The 20,190-nt window shown below is 42.8% G+C and overlaps 1 protein-coding gene across 3 annotated transcripts; it reads left to right on the top strand.

The window, feature by feature from the left end:
- Window positions 1-773: 773 nt before the first annotated feature.
- VDAC1 (voltage dependent anion channel 1) lies at window positions 774-17,105 on the top strand (the record flags this gene model as incomplete). 3 transcript variants are annotated; one of them, XM_084252460.1, is made up of 8 exons in its annotated part: window positions 774-840; window positions 1,338-1,387; window positions 2,053-2,205; window positions 2,302-2,354; window positions 9,677-9,904; window positions 12,834-12,984; window positions 14,958-15,015; window positions 17,014-17,105. In XM_084252460.1, 8 exons carry the CDS (start codon window positions 774-776, stop codon window positions 17,103-17,105), a joined length of 852 nt encoding a protein of 283 aa, XP_084108586.1. The 3 variants fall into 3 exon arrangements, with proteins under 3 accessions (XP_084108586.1, XP_084108588.1, XP_084108587.1); XM_084252462.1 differs by lacking the exon at window positions 9,677-9,904; XM_084252461.1 differs by lacking the exon at window positions 12,834-12,984 and having other exon boundaries at window positions 9,677-9,902.
- Window positions 17,106-20,190: the final 3,085 nt, after the last annotated feature.

Below are 20,190 nucleotides of genomic sequence, written 5' to 3'. Positions count from 1 at the left end.
TTTTGGCACATAAATTGTTCACTGAATGAATGAAATCAGAAACATATGGAAGATAAACTGCCATGAAAAGCTTTGATTTCTGTTTAGTGCCTTTAGCATCCTAGCAGACGACATTTTGTAAGAAGATATGTCTTATGGGCAAGGATCCTGCAATCCAGTAAAGTATCTGGCTCATGGGAATGTGTCTTTGACAGTTAATTCATTCAGCAAATATTTATTGACTCCTACTATATTCTGGGCCTGTGCTGGGTCCCGGGCTTGCCAAGGAGAAGAGGTCTAGAGTCAACAACAACTTTGGGTATCACAGCAAAGGAGCCTGAGACAGAAAGGGCTTCTCTCTCCATGCCTGGGAGGAAGGGTCACCCGGAAGTCAGTTCTGTTGATTTTTATTGCTTGTTAATTACATCTGGTCATTTTTATTGAAGAAAAATAACTTTCATACGGCCTCCCCAGTGGTGCAGTGGTTGAGCGCTAGGCTGCAAAGCTGCCCGCAGCCTCTGCAGCGCTGGTTCGATCCCCGGCCGCTGGGCGAGGGTCCCACATGGCGCACAGACCTCTCCTGCCGCCCGCTGCTCCCCTCAGCAGTGTACTTCGTCAGTCTGTCTTTCTGCTTCCTGCTCTGGCTCTGGTGAATCCTTTCACCCTCCTGCACTTCTGTCTGTTCCCAGTGCTTGTATAAATAAATAAATAAATCTTTAAAAAAAAAAAGAAAAATAATGACTTTCATGATCACCAGTGTATTTATTGTGGTGGTTCTTTTATTGTAGCAGAAGATGGCTGTGCCTCCCACGTACATTGATCTTGGCAAACCCGCCAGGGATGTCTTCACCAAGGGTTATGGTGAGTGTGGTGAGGGCTTGGAGTGGCCTTGCAGCTCACAGCTTCGGAGTGCTCCCACCACAGCTTGAGACCTGGGTCAGTCGACTCTCAGGACATGCACGTCAGTGAAAAGACAAGCTTCCCATGGTCACTAAAGCAGTTTGGGTTGTGTCCCAGGGGGGCGGCTCCTGCACGCCCGCGCAGAGCCAGCATTTTCATTTCCTCTCCTGAGTGAGCAGGAGCACCTCTGTGCGAGCTGCCGCATCAGGGCCTTCTAAATTTAGCCAGTCCTCAGCCACCTGCCCACACTGTCAGCCACCTTCTCAGACCCCCCGGGAGCACAGGTGGGGTTTGGGTGCGGCCTGTGCCGGTTCTGACTACCACTGTTCCCTGGCAACCAAGCTGCATACCCGGGCAGGCAGCCACCAAGATGTAGCCCTCTCCGCATGCCATGGGGGAGCAGAGAGGCCGCACAGTGTTGGTCACTTAACCTATTAACTGTTGTTTTCTTTCTTTAGGATTTGGTTTAATCAAGCTTGATTTGAAAACAAAGTCTGAGAATGGACTGGTAAGTTGTCTGACCCACAGGGAGCATGGGGTAGTTATTGAAGATCAATAAGGAGCTGCCGTGTCCTGCTGGCAGACTTCCACGAAGGGGCTTTTTGATCGGTCATTTTGTGGCTGTTGCTGTCACTGCATCCTCTGTGGGGTGGGGGTAAAGGGGAGCCACACTGCTAGGTCCCCAGGTAGCAGCTGTTTATAAACATGAATGTGGGGCAGGTGTCAGGTTTACCTTTCTTTGTGTTCACTGACCTGTGTTTAGTGCCACACAGTTTTAAAAAATATCCTCAGTAATGTCTTTCACATGCCCATGCGGTTACTGTTGGGAGGAAGGTGTTTTGGGGTTGAATTTGTGTCGTGTCAACTTTGGCTCAAGGCTTTTTCTCTGTACCTGGCTGGAGTCAGGATGGAAGGGGAGTGTCTCTCTGCCCAGACTGAAGAGTTACAGAAAGGAAGCCATCCCCTGAGAAAGAATTCCCCATAAGCTTCCTTTAATTAGCAAACTTTCCTCGAGCCCCATCTGTACTTACATATCTTACTGAGTTATGGAGTTAACTGCTGCCCACAGCCAGGTCTCACCTCTTGCATTAAGGAAAGGATGAGCCGTTTAGGGTGGAGGGATGCAAAGTGAAGAGCTGGTGTGTAGCTTGTAACTTTCTCTCTCCTTTAAAGGAATTTACAAGCTCAGGTTCAGCCAACACTGAGACCACCAAAGTGACGGGCAGTCTGGAAACCAAGTACAGATGGACTGAATACGGTCTGACGTTTACAGAGAAATGGAACACTGACAACACACTAGGCACCGAGATCACTGTGGAAGATCAGGTACCGGGGCTCGCCTGCGAAAAGACAGTTTTATTAAATGACATCTGCTGGCCTGCTCAGTGACTAAACCTTCCGGCAAATTTCTTTTTTGTTCAGCTTGCACGTGGACTGAAGCTGACCTTTGATTCATCCTTTTCACCCAACACTGGGTAAGAATTTCATCTGTTTTTGCCCCATGGTCATCTGGCAATATTTTAGAATAGGCTTCTGTGCTCTGTGCTTTTTTTCCTGGCCTCAGCAGTGGAGGCTGCAGGGTTTCTGGTTTAGCAATGTGCCATTTCCCTGGGGTGAGTGAGGCTGCTGGGAGAGTGAGAGGCTGGGTGATAGGCACTGGGCCAGACAGTGCCCAGTGTGAGGGGGCCAGACAGTGTGTTGATTTTCCTCAGCTCCTAGTGCTTTTCTCTTCTGGAACACACTCTTGGTATTTTCCTCTCAGAGCAGTGGGGGAAGGTTGTCTTGCATATTGATGACAAGCTTAAGGGCATGTACTGAATTTTTAAAAAATTATGGTTAAAAATAAATACATATAGGGAGCTCCCTGGTGGCTCAAGGGTTAAGCACAGCACTGTGAAGCTATCCGCAGCTTCTGTGCAGCATGAGTTCAATCCCCTGCACCTCTGGCCTGTACCCCAGTTTTTGTATGCATCAATAAATTTTTTTTATGTTTAATATATTTTATTTTATGTAATTCTTACATAATTTTTCATTTTTGCACAATGCATGCATTTTCATTTTGGTTATATTCCCCATACAATTCCATCCCCCTTATTTTGAACCTAATCCCTCCTCTCTTCCCTCCACCCCCATAGTGTGTCTCTGGTTTATAGTTGCTTGTTGATTTTGATTTTTTCTTTATTATAATTAGTCTTTTTCCTGGTCCCTTATTTAGGTTTTCTAAATTCCTGCTATAAGTAAGACCATCCAGTATTTCTTCTTTTTTTTTTAAAGATTTATTCATGCATACAAGAACCGGGGTACAGAGACAGAGTGGGGAACAGAACAGATGGACTGACTGAAATACACTGCTGAGGGTAGCAGGAGAGGTCTGCTGTGCCATGTGGGTATGTCCCCGGCAGGCTGGGGATTGAACTTGTGCTGCAGTAGCTGCGAATATCTTCATAGGTTGTGTCTTAACCCTTGTGCCACCAGGGAAGCTCCAGACCCCATTCTTTGTTCTATCTCTTTCCTCTTCTTGTTCCCCTTCCAACACATATTTACTAGAGGGAGGATCTGGTGAGGCAGACCCTGTTCTGGGTGCAGAGTGACCACAATAAGTCCCTGGGCAGACAAGGGCTTCTGCCCAAGTTACTGTCTTTTTATAACTTGATTATGGATGATCTGAAGACCTTTGACCAGGAACTGAATTAACTCTTGTTCTCACCTCTGCTGTAGTTTTTCCTGCCAGAGTGGTGCCTTCTTTCTTGTGTACTTCCCCAAGGCAACTTGCTGTGATGGGAGAAGTTAGCCAGGGAGATCCTTTGATGGAACGTGGGCCTGGATGATGTGTCCACATACTTGATTTGCTGCCCTGGGATGGCACACTTTGGAATTTGTAAGGGGTTTCCCATCACCTTTGGGAGGTTTACAGAGATGTTTCCAGGCCCTGCAGTAATATACATAAGGGAAAAGGTTTTTTTGACATTTAATTTCAAATACGTTTATACTTAACATATGAAAATTTTGCACACAGTGTGTGTATCTGTGAGTAATGGTTGCCTTACACACTTAGTCCCCCTTCCTGTTGACATGTTACATAACTACAGTGTAATTATCAGAACCAACAAATTAACATTGATATCGTACTGTTGATTTACCTGTTGTCCTCTTTTTTTTTTTTTTAAGATTTATTTATTTGTACAAAAACTGGGGTACAGGCCAGGGGCACGGGAGGGTGAGAGAATTCACCAGAGACAGAGTGGGGAGCAGAACAGGCAGATGACCGAAGACACTGCTGAGGGGCACAGTAGGCAAGGCAGGAGAGGTCTGCCGTGCCATATGGGTATCTCCCTGGCCTTCTGGGAATAGAACCTGCGCTGCAGAGGCTGCGACAGCTTCACAGTGCTGTGCTCAACCCACTGTGCCAATGAGGAGGCCCTTACCTATTGTCCTCTTGATGTCTTCTAGTCCATGATCTACTCTAGTTCAGGATGTGATCCTGCATTTAATGGTCAAGTCTCCTTTGTTTTTTCTATTCTGGAACATAATCATCTTTCTTTGCTTTTGTGATCATGATAATTTTAATTAATTAATTAAGGATATGATCCTGCATTTAATAGTCAAGTCTCCTTTGTATTTTCTATTCTGGGACATAATCATCTTTCTTTGCTTTTGTGATCATGATAATTTTAATTAATTAATTAATTTATGAATATAAGAACTGAGGTGTGGGCCAGAGGTGTGGGGAGGCAAGAGGATTCACCAGAAACAGAGTGGGGAGCAGAACAGGCAGACTGACTGAAATGCACTGCTGAGGGGAACAGTGGGTGATTCAGGAGAGGTCTGCTGCGCCATGTGGGTAGCTTCCTGCTCTGGGATCAAACTCATGCTTCAGTGGCTGTGGATAGCTTCATAGGTTGTGTTTTAACCCCTTGCGCCACCAGGGAGGCCCTCCTCCATGTATTTCTTTAATCATTTGTTTATAGGAGTATAGATTCATAGATATTTTATTTTGTGGATTATAATCCACTACTGTAATTTATTTTGTTACTCAAATCATCCCCAGTATGGCATTGGGACAGCCAGTTGGCTCCTGTGTGCTTTGATAAGCCCGTCTTTTTTTTTTTTTTTGAACATTTTTTCAGAAGATGTACCCAACTTGTCTTCTTGCTTTTCTCCAGTCCTTCCATCAGCCATTTCTCTAAGGAGCTCTGGTTCATTTTATTGAAGAATGGTGCTTAGAAACCAAGAATGTAGTAACAATATGTACACATCAGTACGAGGCATTTGAGGAAAACTTTGATGACTTGATGGGGAATGGAAATGAAAGCTGACTTTCCACAATGACTAATAGGGATAGCCTGGGACACCATCCAGGCTTCTGGAAGGGGCACAGCATAGACCACATCTGTATGAGGCTGCATACTTCATTCAGGGACCAGCAGCCCTACAGAGTGTCTGTCACAGCTTGTCACCACAAGTCAGTCATGCCTCTCTCAAGCTAATTTTTTAGTTTAAAGTATGTTCAACCAACAAGCTCAATAATGTTTGAAAGAGGAACAGCTCCAAATTCATAGATAGCTGCATAGCGGAGATGCCCGAGCCACTGCCCAGCACTGCACATTCTTCTGGGGATCTTGGACCCCTGGCCAGATTCCAGTGCTACCACGTGCAGGGGGTGGGGGCACTGCATGGCTGGTGCACTTGGCCAGTCAGAGGCCCTGCCACAAGCATGGCATTTTGTGGTCATTCAGAGTTATTTTTTTTTGTGTGCCCATAGTTTGCGTTTCTCTCCTTGAAATGTCAGCCTCTGAGCAGCTGTCTTTTTCTTTTTAACTATTGTTTTTATTGCGGTAATGTTGGTTTGTAACACTACATGTGATTTAGAGGTATGGGATCACACCCCTTCAGGTGATTGTTACCACACCATACCAGAGCACCCTTAATCCTCCTCCCTAGAGCACTGGGCACTCTCTTTTCATCAGCTACCCACCCAACCTCGTGCCATTTGGATTTGTGGACAAAACTCAGGTTCACCCATCCCCCACCTTCCCAAAGAGCAGGCAGGCCAAGATAGGTTTATTTTGAGTTTTTCTTATAGAGAGATAATTTTGTTGTTACTTCTTCAAAGCATGCCAAAATGCACTCAAGCAACTTGAATGAGAGGAGCAGGCTTCATTGTAACTTGGGAAGGGAGTTGCTTATATTTTCAATCAGAATCTCTACCATTCTTGTCTCAATCAGGTCTTAGAATGTGTAACCTTTACATTTTTTATTATGGAAAAGTTCAAACATTTAAATGAATGCAGGATTCGTTTAAACCCTCATCATGCTCCATCACCCAACTTTAATAATTATCAACCCATGGCCAATCACATTTTGTTTTTATATCCAACACCGCTCCCTCCAGCCCTCAGATTATTTTGAAGTAAAAAACAGATATCACATAGGTTCATTACTATTTTAGTACATACCTTTAAATCTTATGGTTCCTTTTAAAAAAATGCATAACTACAATATTGTTACCATGTAAAAATGTTATCATAATGTCTTAATATTATCAGATCTCTAGTCTGTTCAAATTAATTTTTTTTTTACAGATTCAAAATTGCCCATGCAACTTTGCAAAAATTATTTTGCATGGCTCCTAAAGTTAACTCTTAATTTTCAGGTTCTCCTCTTTTTCCTTCCCTTGCAATTTACTTGTTGAACGTAGAGTATTTGTCCTGGAGAATTACATATAGTCTGAATTTTGCTGTTTGTATCTCTGTGGCATCATTTAACTTGTCCCCCACTGTCCACATTTCCTGTGAATTGGTCAGTCTAATCTTCATTGCCTTCAGATTCCATGTTGCAGGAGGACAACACTGAATGTAAGTTGTACTGTGTGCTTCCGGGGGGGTTCATATGGACCTAGTTTTCTCTTGGTATGTTAGTGTCATTCCATTAGAGGTTACAAATTGATGAAAATTCTACTTTTACCATTCCTTCTGCATTTATTAACTGGGCTGTTTCAATAAAGACAAATTCATCAGCTATTTGTTACCTTGAGATATATAGTTTGTATCGGAAAGGTGGAATAAATGTTTGATTTCTATTTAACTGTTTTCAAAATTACAAATTGTGAAGATGATATAAAGATGATGTCTGTAAAGATGATGACAATGAAGGTATTTTTGTGTTACGTATAGACTAAAGTGTGTTTGATAGTTTTCAGTTTTGTATTTATGTTATTTTAATGATGCTGTCATTGTCTCCAGAGCTCTGGGAGCCTCTCCTGGTCAGCTCTGGAGTCCTTTCACTCCAGCCTCTGTAGACTTTGATCACTTTGATGCTTCAGGTTCACCTTGTACCTTTCCTGCTCCTACCAATAATCCACCCTTTACCTGAGGAGCACTGGTTCCTAAGAGGAAGGAATGGGATTTAGAGCCCACCACCTGGGCCTGGGGATGAGGCTTTAGTCTCAGTATGGATGAAGCTGGGGCTGACAGGACTGTGCATTTCTTGAGCCTCTGAGTGGATCTGGTTTCGCCTGTGGTTTCTGCTGAGAGTGCAGCTTGCTCTGGGACATGTCCAGTTTGCAGCTGAATGACAGAATCAATCAGCTAAAAATAGTTCAAATTTTATTTGGTAAATGTGATCTTGTTCTGTAATATTGACTTTCAGTAAAAGCCATGGTGCTTATATATTTGCAGGTGACACTGCTCACTTGCCCTTCCTGAGGAATGTGAAGTTTTGAGTAATAGGCAAAGGAGGCCTTAAACTGGTTGTATATGCAAATCTGGGATCAGCAGACTATACCTGGGGTCTCGTGAATACTGAATTCAAAGCTGTCTTACTGTTGCATCCACTTAGAAGGGCTCTAGTATTTGTTTACCAAGTGAGCCACAAAATGAGAAGGCAACCTCTTTAACAACTGCTGTTTAGCTAGCTGCCTTTATGACATAAAGCTTTTGTACAGACTTGAAGAGCAGCAGTATTGCATCTGTTTCATAATTTCATGGTGACTCTTACCTAATAGAGTCTGGTGTAGGCCACTGCATTAAGCATAGGGAGAGAGTAGCAAAGGCATTTATGTAATGTTTATTTTTCAAACTTTTCCTGCCCCAGTTCTCACTTCATTATTGTGGCATTTCTTCAAACTGGATTCCCTTGAAAGAGGTTGCATCCTACTCACTGTGGCCCAGCAGCTCCTTGTGAGAGTTTTGGGTCCCTGGCTTCCCCCTCTCCCACTTAAACTGGGGCTTTTAGGTGGGAGACACAGGAGGGAAGGGGGCTCAGTGGGTGCTTTGGTGGTGGGTGTGGTGTGTTAACATGCATCTGAAGGTGTGTGAGCCTATACCCCTAAACCATATAAGCTGTAGTAAACCAATGTGACCTCAATAATAAAAAATAATATAATTTTTAAAAGAACACATAAATGTCCAATGTCAGGTAACAAGGTATTTTCTGAATTCTGACTCTGTTGCTGAATAAATGTGTGAATATAAAAGTTGAAAAAAAATTCTATACTTAATTTTCCTCATTTTAACAATGGAAGATGCAATCCAAGGCCAAAATACTTGTGAAATTTTTGAAGAATTGGTAATGAGGATTCTTTCTTGGTGAGAGGGCATCAGCAGAAATCCTGAAAGAATCTTGAGTCTCTCTGGTGGTGCAGGCGGTTCAGTGCAGCGCTGTGAAGCTGTCCGCCGCCTCTGCAGTGTAGGTTCGATTCCCCACCGGCCAGGGAGATTCCCACACGGCGCAGCAGACCTCTCCTGTCTGGTCTGCTGCTCCCCTCAGTGTATTTCAGTCAGTCTGCCTGTTCTGCTCCCCACTCTCTCTGGTGAATCCTCTCACCCTTCCGCACATCTGGTCTATACCCCAGTTCTTGTATGTATGAATAAACAAATCTTTAAAAAAAAAAAAAGAATCTAAAGGACTTTCGTTTTGACTATCCAAATTTTAAAAAAGGATATAATAGTGGAATCTGTGACTGTTAGAAATTTTTGTGCCATAGTATGTCTTCAAATTTAGTTAAAAAAATTACTTTTTTCACCTGTTTAACTGCAAACCATAAACTTTCAAGGAGGAGCATTTATATAGTTATATCCTTTGTCATATTTTATATGCTAGAAATGAATCAAAGATTTTTTAAAATCAAAAATTATATGAATTTCATTCTGTAATTTAGATTTACATCCTCTGGTTCTTTTTTTAAAGATTTATTTGTGCATACAAGAGCTGGGATACAGGCCAGAGGTGTGGGGGATGAGAGGATTCACCAGAGACAGAGTGGGGAGCAGAACAGGCGGACCTACTGAAATACACTGCTGAGGGGAGCAGCTGGTGAGACAGGAGAGGTCTGCTGCACCCTGTGGGTCACCTCCCTGGCCGGGGATCAAACTCGTGCTGCAGTGGCTGAGGATAGCTTCATAGTGCTGAGACTTAACCCCTTGCATCACCAGGGAGGCCCCCTCTTTCGTTCTTGACATTTGCAGCTGCTTCCTAAATTTCCTAAAATAATTCTCCTTACTTGAGTGTGGGACTGGGTGTGTCCAGCAGGGCCCTCATCCAAATGGACTCCTGGTGGCCTTTGCTGCAGCCAGGTGTTGTTCACCATCACCAGGAACAGGGCACCTTTGTTGCTTAGATAAAGGAAAGGCTATTGATACCGTGTTGTGGTGGTAGTGCTGTGCTGCCTAATAAAGGCCTTTGGAAAGTTAAAAAAAAAATAAAGTGGGATTTTTTTTTTTTTTAAATTTGCATTCCCTGGCACCTTGTACCAAGGTGAGTTAGCTTCTTATTTTTAATATAACCTCTTTTCCTTCAGGAAAAAAAATGCTAAAATCAAGACAGGGTACAAGCGAGAGCACATCAACCTGGGCTGTGACGTGGACTTTGACATCGCCGGGCCCTCCATCCGGGGCGCCCTGGTGCTGGGCTATGAGGGCTGGCTGGCTGGCTACCAGATGAATTTTGAGACCGCCAAGTCTCGAGTGACCCAGAGCAACTTTGCGGTGGGCTACAAGACCGACGAATTCCAGCTTCACACTAATGTGTAAGTGTATTCCCATGCAGGCCCAGTGTGCACTAGGGTGATTGTTTTGTATGTTTTTTTTCCCCTAAGCTCAGTTTTTAATCACCATAAAATGGGTTTGATGGAATCAGATGAGCCAGATGGCTGGCTGGTATTTTCTGTTTCCCACCTACCCATTCCCTGAAGTGACATAGGGTCTCTGGAAGCAGTACACGTTGTCACTGGTGTATCCTGTCACTGGTGTACACAGGCTGACTGGACAGTTAAAGCAATGCCATGCTTTCTGCCCAGGCCACTGGCTCTTGCCTGCAACTTTGTCGACTTTGGAGGCTCCTTAGTTTTAGTTAACAGAATGGGGTTGAGAGGGTGGGAAGCGCAGCTCCCCTCTTTCCTCACTTGGTGCCTGCGGATCGCTTGCCGTGCTTTAATAAAATGCAGGCATGGGAGACAGGTGAGGGGAAGAGCATGTCAGTTAAACACAGTGTCTTCTGTGTGTGGAGCATTAGAAAGTCGATTAGCTACTGGATAGTATAGTGAAGGGAAGAGAAAATTATAGGTCAGTTTAGAGAGAACCCCTCATTATCAAATTTGAGAACTGAAGTAGAGTGCTGATTTCGGTTAAGGGAAACAAAAAGTTTATCCATTAAAGCCCTGTGGATGAGGAGCCACAGCTTGTGTAGGGCTTTGCCACATTTTTTTTCCTTCCACCAGAGGTCGCTAAAGAAGTGACTTGTTAAACTTAAGAAAATGGTTTTAGTGACATTTAGCCAAATGTCATTCAACACCTAGTGTTTAGTGACATTTCCATTAATACAATTTTTGGAATTTTTATAATGAAATTAATTTTTTGACTCTTTTAAAACTGAAAAGTCACAGGGAAACTAGCAGCTGATGGTTCAGTGGTTCTGGGGGAGGTGAGATGGGGTGTGTGCATTGGCATGACTCTAGGGATTTTGGGGTGGGGAACTGTTCAGTATCCTGATTGTGGTGGTGGTCACACAAATCTTTACATGTGTTAAAATTCAGAGAATTGTACACCAACAAAGACCAAAAAAGGAATGTCAATTCTAAAAAGGAGTACCACAAAAAGTTGGAAGATATCACAAGCATAGAAGTGTTTTGTTTTGTTTTGTTTTTTAATTAGAATTCTGACTGAAATGGGAAATGCTTCCTTGGTGTGGAATTGGGAATTTACAGCAATTCTAGGAAGAATGATAGCTTTTAGCTGATTTCTCCACATACCTGAGCTTCAACACTTTTAATAAGTAACAAGTGGACGTGGTTTATTTTTGGAACTGGCCTGGAAACAGCTGACACAAGTAATCTGGGTTGCCCTGGAGCTTGCAGAGCCCCAGATGTGTGGCAGACATTCTTTGTGCTTCTTGTAGATGAGTTTGTACAATGAGTTCCCTCTTTTATGGTTTTGAGAGTTCAGTGCAAGAAGCCAGTGTTGCTGGTTTTAGAACCTACTAAAAAATCTGAAATTGAAAAAACACATCTCAGCCCATGGAAACTTCCCCACTTGAGTGTTATACAAAAATATTATTATTATTTTTATTTTTTAAAGATTGATTTATTTATGCATATAAGAGCTGGAGTATAGGCCAAAGGTGTGTGTGTGTGTGTGGGTGTGTGTGTGTGTGTGAGAGGATTCACCAGAGACAAAGTGGGGAACAGAACAAGCAGATTGACTGAAATACACTGCTGAGGGGAGCAGCGGGCTAGTCAGGAGAGGTCTGCTATGCCATGTGGGTTGTTCCCTGGCTGGCTGGGGGATCGAACTTGTGCTACAGTGGCTGTGGATAGCTTCATAGGCTGTGTCTTAACCCCTTGTGCCACCAGGGAGGCCCAAAAATATTATTTTTGATAAGCTATTTTATAGCATGTTTGGATTTTCTGAAGAAGACAGGATTCCCTGTGAATCAGGCAGTGCCTGGACTCTCCTGCACTCTCTGTAAGCACAATCTCTCTTGGGCTGAATTTTAAGGAAAACTTAAGAATTTAGAAGGTAGTTATGTGCATCTACTTTAAGGAGAGTGTGTTGGTGAAGAGTAGAGTTTGCAATGAACAGTAACAATTTGTTCTTTCAGGTTAGTAAGTCCTAAACTCTGTGCTGGACAGCAAAGCCCATGGTTCTCCCTTCACAGTTTCCAGTGCTACTGCTCCTGGGAACAGGAAAAATATGACATTGTTAGTTTACGGTAAAAATATTAGGGAGGAGTTCCCGGAGACCGGAATTAATAACAAGGTGTGTTTGGAAGAGGGAAAGGAGTTTGGCTGGCTGGTTTTCGAAAGATAGAAACATTTTGTAATGTAGCAGGCAGCTCCTTTTCAACACCTACTAGGATGCCAGGTGCCGAAGCCTGGAGCAGCAGTATACACAGGCGGTGGAACCTGTCCCAGTTGTAGGTGATTTTGTAATCACGCCTTTTCCTAGGCTCTGGGTCAATTCAACTCTGCCCTCCCCACTCCAAGGTGACTGTGGGAAGTGCTAAGGGACCTGCCTTCTGAGGAACAGGAGTGGCCCAGCCTTTCTTACCATCTGTTTTCTTACTTACTTCCCCTCTGTTACCATTTTTATGATAGAAGCATTTATAAAAACAGTAACATTACCAACAGAACTAAGAAATCTCTCAGAATCCCCATGTCTTAGCTACTGTTTCTATTTTAAAGACTGTGTTGGAAGTGAATTCAGGTTTCACACGGCCTGAGCAGTTGCCTGGGCTGCCTCCAGGTGTCCCTCTGATGGGGGAGAGAAGAGTCTTTTTCTTCCTCTGCCCCGTGGCCTCTTCTCACCAGTCCACCAGTCTGCCCATAATTTGCTGCTTTTTTGGTGATCAGTTTGGCCCCTTTTGATAGCATCTCTGTCCTCTGTGACCTGTGGGCAACTCTGCCCAGCTCCAGTCCACCTTCCAGAGCCAAGTGGCAACTGTGTTGTGCTTGTTTGCAGAAATGATGGGACAGAGTTTGGTGGCTCCATTTACCAGAAGGTGAACAAGAAGTTGGAGACTGCCGTTAATCTTGCCTGGACAGCAGGCAACAGCAACACTCGCTTCGGAATAGCAGCCAAATATCAGATTGACCCTGATGCCTGCTTCTCGGTAGGTACCTGTGGAATTGTGCATCTCCAGGCTCCACCTGACCCTTAGGTTGGACTCCTGGATTGCTGGAATTGTGTGCTTTGACTAGACATTTTCTCACCATGGAAAGTTAGAAATAAGTAAATGATAGCAGTAACATGGATGGCAGGTACTGTGTGGAGTCCGTTATATGTGGATTATTGTATTTAATCCTTACACAACTCATTTGTATAGGTTCTTTTTAAAAAATCATTCCATTTCTGTTTTCACAAAAGAGGAATTGGGAGTTTAGGGGTATTGCATTACATGCCCAAGAGCACATGACTGGTAAGTTCTAGGGCCTGGATTTGACCCAGACTGGCTTGCTATGGTGCCTCCTCCAGCCAGTTCTGGTTTCATGCTGCAGACTGTAAAAAAGGCTATCCGAATCCTCAGTTTTTAAATATCTATTTTCCCTTTCATTTTTCATTTGCTTGTCCAACTCCAGTATTACTACTAAAAATCTGACCATGACAGTGGACAGTTAGTATCTTATCCTGAAGACCCTTGCTCATTGACCCTTGGACTGCCGCATAGTTTGGCCCTCACTCCCGCAAAGCTCACCCCTGTTGTCACATGGCCCTGCTGGCTGTACCCCTTTAGGGGTGTTATGAGAAACCCTCATGCTGCAGAACGGCTCCTGGAATGGTTTGTGTAATTTACAGATAGCCCGCTTTTAGTCTCTGGAAATGGAACCAAATTTGGCTTCTGCAACATTAGGTGCTTAAAAACAAAGGAAAGGGGTCCTCATTATTTGGATGACAGAAGCAAGAGGAACGGCTTAATGGGACACTGACTGCCAGGAGGCCTGCCTTGCCCATGCTGTGCTCTTTTTTTTGGGTGATGTCAGGTCTGAAACATACTTAAACAGGAAACACATACCTAGGCAGCCCTGCTTTTGCCAGGCCTCCCTGTTTTCATGGCCGGGGCGCCCTCTGCTCCTGACACCTCCTAATTTCAACAGAAAGGGGCCAGGCAGAGGCCCACATTTCCCTACAACTCAGGACGAAGAATGAGGGCAAAATTATTATTGACTCAGCAGCTTGATTGAACTTAATCATTGATCAGCATTCACTAAGTGCTGATTCTGGAGTGATTGCTAGGTCATTCATTCTGCTCCAATATACATTTAAATCAGACCTGTCAGTACTACACCTTCTTCATGCTTTTTGCTTCTCTTCAACATGAAGAAAAAATTCTAATGGGATTCTGTCTTTTAAAAAAGCCTCAAAACCCTATCTCACATTTGCTCTGTCTCCCACATCCCAACAAATAGATCTTTTTTTTTTTTGTTTCATTTTATGTATTTGTTACATCATTTTTCATTTTCGTACAATGTATGCATTTTCATCTCTGTTGTAGTCCCTATGAAATTCCCACCACCCATTCACCTGTGAACTATCACCGTGGTCCCTTGTGCTCTTCCCACCCTTGGTTTGATCCTACTCCCTTCTCCCCATCTCAGAGTGTCTCTGGTTTATAGTTGTCTGTTGATTTTTATTTTTATTTTATTACAATTAGTTTTTTTCCCTGATCCCTTATTTGGGTCCTCTACATTCCTTCTCCAACAAATAGATCTTAAAGGAATTTTCCAATTAAGAAAACATTTTATCTCTCTGGTCACATATGAAAGTGTCCTCACCTAATGAGTATAGGTGGGGTTGGGCATTTGTACCTTCAAAGGCAACTACTCTGTAAAGAGTAACTTCATTGAAAATTGTGTTGGTATAAAAACATAGGCATTTAAAAATGGACCAACTCTGAGTTTCCCTTCTAAGACCTAGTTCCCAAATTAGATATATTTCACATTGAATTGAATGAATCCCATAAATTAGGTGGTCATGAAGAAAGAGAAGTTGATTGTGAAATCCAGAGTTGGTTGATTTAAAAAGCTTTTGTTTTGGGGATGAAGCATGAAGTAGTTAACCTTTTCACTTTGTCTTTTCCTTGACTAGGCTAAAGTGAACAACTCCAGCCTGATAGGTTTAGGATACACTCAGACCCTAAAGCCAGGTATGTGTTGGATGTGTGTGAAATTAGTTCTTTGCTTAACAAAAATGGCGCTGCTGGTTTGCTGCTTTATGATTTGTTATAAAGCAGTGTGGTACATTGTAAATGTGTTTTATGATTAAATATTTGTCAAGGAGTATAGAGTCATTATAAAACATTGGAGAATTTTTTTTAAAGATTTATTTTAAAATTTTTTTGTAGAAGAACTGGGGCGTAGGTTAGAGGTTCAGGGGGTGAGAGAATTCAGAGATAGAGTGGAGAGCAGACAGGCAGATTTACTGAAGTATATGCTGAGGGTAGCAGTGGGTAAGACAGGCGAGGTTTGCTGCGCCATGTGTGTTAGTTCCTTCGCTGGGGATCGAATTCAGGTCATAGAGGTGACAGTGCTGAGACTCACCTCCTTTTTTTTTTTTTTTAATGCTACATTCCTAGGCTTCACCTGTTGATTCTGATTTATTTGGTTTTAGATGAAGAATCAACTTTTTTTTTTAAAAAAAGATATTTATTTATGTATACAAGAACTGGGGTACAGGCCAGAGGTGCAGGGGGTGAGAGGACTCACCAGAGACAGAGTGGGGAACAGAACAGGCAGACTGACTAAAATACACTGCTGAGGGAGCAGCGGGTGAGACAGAAGAGGTCTGCTGTACCATGTGGGTAGCTCCCTGGCCGGGGATTGAACTCGTGCTGCAGTGGCTGTGGATAGCTTCATAGTGCTGTGCTTAACCCCTTGCGCTACCAGGGAGGCCCAAGAATTAACTCCTATGCCACCAGGGAGACCCTAAAACATTGGAGAATTTTTTAAAAATTTGGAGAATAGGAGGAGCAGTATGTAGGAGAAAAAGGGGCTGAAGTTAACACATATTACCTTGTTTTCCCATTTTTTTTTAATGTGAGCTGTCAAAAGTAAAACCAATGAATCACTGAAGTATTCATAGTTAGTAAAAGTTTATGTTGCACACACCAAAAGGCAATTTGAGTACTAATTTGAGTACTACAATTTGAGTACAATTTGAGTACTATGTTAACCAAAACATGGACTGAGGCTCGGGGGAATACTGTTATAGAGCAACTTACATAGTGAGAAGGCAGTAACTTTTTTCTTTGTAGTGAATGGTGTTAATATTAAAATTTTCAGAAATGATAGAGGTTGTTTAGTGGTTACCTCTTATCAATTTTGGAAATCAATTTTTGTCATGATTTCCAGAGTCATAAGCAAGAAATGACCCAGGTCAAGTTAGTTTTGCAAAATGAGCTAAATTAAGCTTTGCTTGTCTAACTAAAACTGGATTTGTCAGCTCAGGGAATTTTCAAGGTTGGTTGCCATTTGTTTTTGATTTTAATAATACATAATGCATGATACTTATTTCCAGCAGGTTCTCAAAACTAGCCCATAAATCATCCTGTTGTAAAAAGACAAATAGGAGAATTGTTGTCCTCTGCACAGTTGGCCAGGCCCGTGCATGGTGTGTTAGCAACAGGGGGTAATGCCACCATGGGGGTATTTTGTTTGAGTTGGACCTTCGAACCCAGGAAAGCTAAGATTATATGATGTCAGAATCAAGCTAATATAAAGAATATGTTAGTTGTGCATGTGTGTGAAGGTGGTGCATGTGTGTGCACACTGTGAATATAAACCTCCAGAATCTGACTCTTGGTTGGGATGAGCTATTCCCAAAGAAAAGCTTACTGTGTGATCCCATGGGGCAGACTTATTATGGGGCTTGGGGGTGGGTGAGAGAGACGGAAGCAGGGTCCCTAAAGTGGATCTGATAGGCTGTGGAATAAGAATTATTTTCTAATCTCACTCTAGGCTGCCTGTTAGTCAGATGGTGTTAAGTAACAGGGATTAAAGGGCCATGTGGTTTTGCTCCCGCTGATCCCACTGGTTGGGACAGCCTTTGGACTGTGGTTTTGCCATTATGTTTCAGAGTTCCTCCGCATGTTAACCTTTCTTCTCCATCCCTTTTCCTTTGCTCTCCTGGATTTGTTCTCTTGCAGGTATCAAACTGACACTGTCAGCTCTGCTGGATGGCAAGAATGTCAACGCAGGTGGCCACAAGCTTGGTCTAGGACTGGAATTTCAAGCATAAGTGAATACTGTACAATCATTTAATTTTAATCTATTTTGCAGCATAGCTACCTTCAGAATTTAGTGTACCTTTTAATGTTGTATGTCTGGGATGCAAGTATTGCTAATATTATGTTAGACATCCAGGTTAAAGATGATTCAGCTTTAAGGTGTTACCCTTTCAGAGGTACAGAAGAAACCCAATTCCAAAAAAAGGTCCTTTCAGCTGTAGCCTTGGGGGGATTTGGCAGCCCCTCTAAAGATGTCAGGTTTCTTTTTTATCTACAAATGGCTGCAAGTGGAAACTGATAATTTGTAGGCACTTTGTAAATTCGTATTAAGTAAATGAATGAAATTGTGATTTCCTGAGAATTAAACCTTGTTTTCCTACCCTTGTTGAAGAGTGGCTCACTGATGGTGTGGACACACTCATCTGAAAGGGACATTTTTAGACAGATCTTCATGACCTGTTTCCACCCCAGTCCATCACCTCTTTTACACCAAAAGTAGTCTGCAGGGCGTGGTAGGAGTTTCTTTTGTGCCATTTTGGGGTGGAAAAGGTGGATGTGATGAAGCCAATGATTCAGGACTTACTTCCCTCTCACATTGTGATTTTTGCCCTTGCACCAGAGTATGAAATAGCTTTGAAGTGCTTCAGCTGCGAGATGGGAAGAGTCTCTGTGACTGTAATCACATGGTGACAACACTCGAATCTAAATTGGACTTCTGTTGTATTCTCGCCACTCAGTTTATTTTTTAGCAGTTTAATGGGTACATTTTAGAGTCTTCCATTTTGTGTGGAATTAGATCCTCCCCTTCAAATGCTGTAATTAACATCACTTAAAATAAAACTTGAATAAAATACTGAAACCTCATCCTTCTGATATTTTTATTCGTATAATTGCAAATAGCAGGAATTGTCTTTTGGCTGCTTGCTCTGTGTGTGTTATTTTTAGTTTCTGTTGCAGCATAACAAATTACCATAAACTTGGTAGTTCAAGAACAACACTCATTTCTTTCACAGATTTGTAGGTCAAAAGTCCAAGAACAGCATGGCTGGGCTCTCTAAGGGCCTACCAATCTGTAATTAATATTTCAGCTAGTTATGGGGATTACACCTGAGGGGAGAAATCAAATATTGTACAAAGATGAACAATGATGTAAGAAAATAAAAACGAACAGCAGATTTCAGCTAGCCTGGCCTCTTTTGGTCTAATATGGTGGCAGCAGATTTCAGTTCCTTTCTGGTGTAGGATTCTGGTCCCTATTTTTTTTTTTTAAGATTTATTTATTTATGGGCCTCCCCTGGTGGCGCAGCAGTTGAGCGCTGAGCTGCAAAGCTGCCCGCAGCCTCCGCAGAGCCGGTTCAATCCCCGGCCGCTGGCCAAGTCCCACATGGCGCGACAGACCTCTCCAGGCTCTCCCGCTGCTCCCTTCAGCAGTGTATTTCATCACTCTGCCTGTTCTGTTCCCTGCTCTGGCTCTGGTGAATCCTGTCACCCTTCCGTGCTTCTGACTGTACCCAGTGCTTGTATAAATAAATAAATAAATCTTTAAAAAAAAAGATTTATTTATTTATATAAGAACGGGGTACAGGCCAGATTGGCGGGAGGGTGAGAGAACTCATCAGAGACAGAGTGGGGAACAGAACAGGCAGACTGATGAAATACACTGCTGAGGGGAGCAGCGGGCGAGACAGGAGAGGTCTGCCACGCCAGGTGGGACCCTGAATGGCCTGCCGGGATCGAACCAGCACTTCAGAGGCTGCGGACAGCTTCACAGTGCGGCGCTCAACTGCCTGCGCTACCAGGGGAGGCCCAGGTCCCTGTTTTCTTGCTGGCCACAAGCTAGGGACCACTCTCAGCAAATATAGCCCACCTACTCTTCTTGACATGTAGTTCCTTCCATCTCCAAAGCCAGGAACAGAAAACTCCTGTTCTGTCAACCCCCTCTGGCCTCAAATCTCTCGGAAGACTCCCAACCCTTTTGATGACTCACCTGATTAAGTCAGGCTCACAGAGGATAATCTCCCATTCTTAGAGGTGACTGTGCGATACAACAATGTAATCACAAGAGTGATATCCTGTCTTAGTCATAGTTCCCTCCCACACACAAGAGCAATGGTCATATAAAGCCCGGCGTCATTGGGAGTCATTTTAGAAATCTGCCTTATTTATATATTTAGTAACTTGATTGTGAACATTTCACATATTTACAAAGGAGGATAGTAACAAATCCTATGTATTCATTATCCATCTTCAATAAATATGAGTTTTTTCTGTTTAAGGATATATATATTGTTTTGTATATATCTATTTTTGAGTATGGCAGATTCCTTTTTTTTTTATGTTTGACACTGACCATTGCAAACAGGTATCAGATTTACTTTTTGCATTTTGTGTAACTGATCTCTTCAAACCACTGGCCTCAGTGTTTGTCAATGTTTATGAGTATAGTATTTGTCATGTTGCCTTTGTTAAGTTTATAAGGACCTTCAGTTACTTCAAAGTGAACTTTATTGAATTTGTCCAGAGATTAAGGCAGGTTATGGTTCTTGGGTACATCCAGTCAGATATCAGTTATAATATGAAACTATTATGAAATTTACAAAGGACTGCTTGACAATGAGGGAATATTTTCTTCCCCGCTTACAATGAAGTATCTGTCTGTTGTATGGAGCATGTCAGAATATTGTGCCAAATTCCTTCAGTTCAAGATAACTCACTAGTAAGTGTTGAAACAATAGTATGGTGACCAAAGGAACGAATGGACAGACACCCAGGTTGAAGGTGTGCTTGTAGAATAAAAGCCCTTTTAACTCTTAAGCCTTTCAAGAAGAAATTAGAATCGAGGGGCTTATTCATTAAGCTCCAGGGGAGCATGGGAAGACTGTACCGTTGCTACCCTTGAAGGTTTGCAATAAGGGCACCATTCAGTCTGTCTGGGCTTGTGGTGGGCTTAGAGAAGTGAGCAGATGAATGACCTCTTGGTTTTCTTAACACAGAGTTTGTGTGTTTCTGAGCTGTCATTGGAGCCAGATAAATAAGGGAAACCAGATTCAGGAAAATACAGGCCCTTCTCTCTTCAGAGAGGTAGCTCAGCTGTCG

Source organism: Talpa europaea (assembly GCF_964194135.1).
Source record: "Talpa europaea genome assembly, chromosome: 13".
Taxonomy (NCBI): Eukaryota; Metazoa; Chordata; class Mammalia; order Eulipotyphla; family Talpidae; genus Talpa; species Talpa europaea.
Note: the sequence above shows the minus strand (reverse complement) of the source record. Positions and strands in the feature narration are given on the sequence as shown.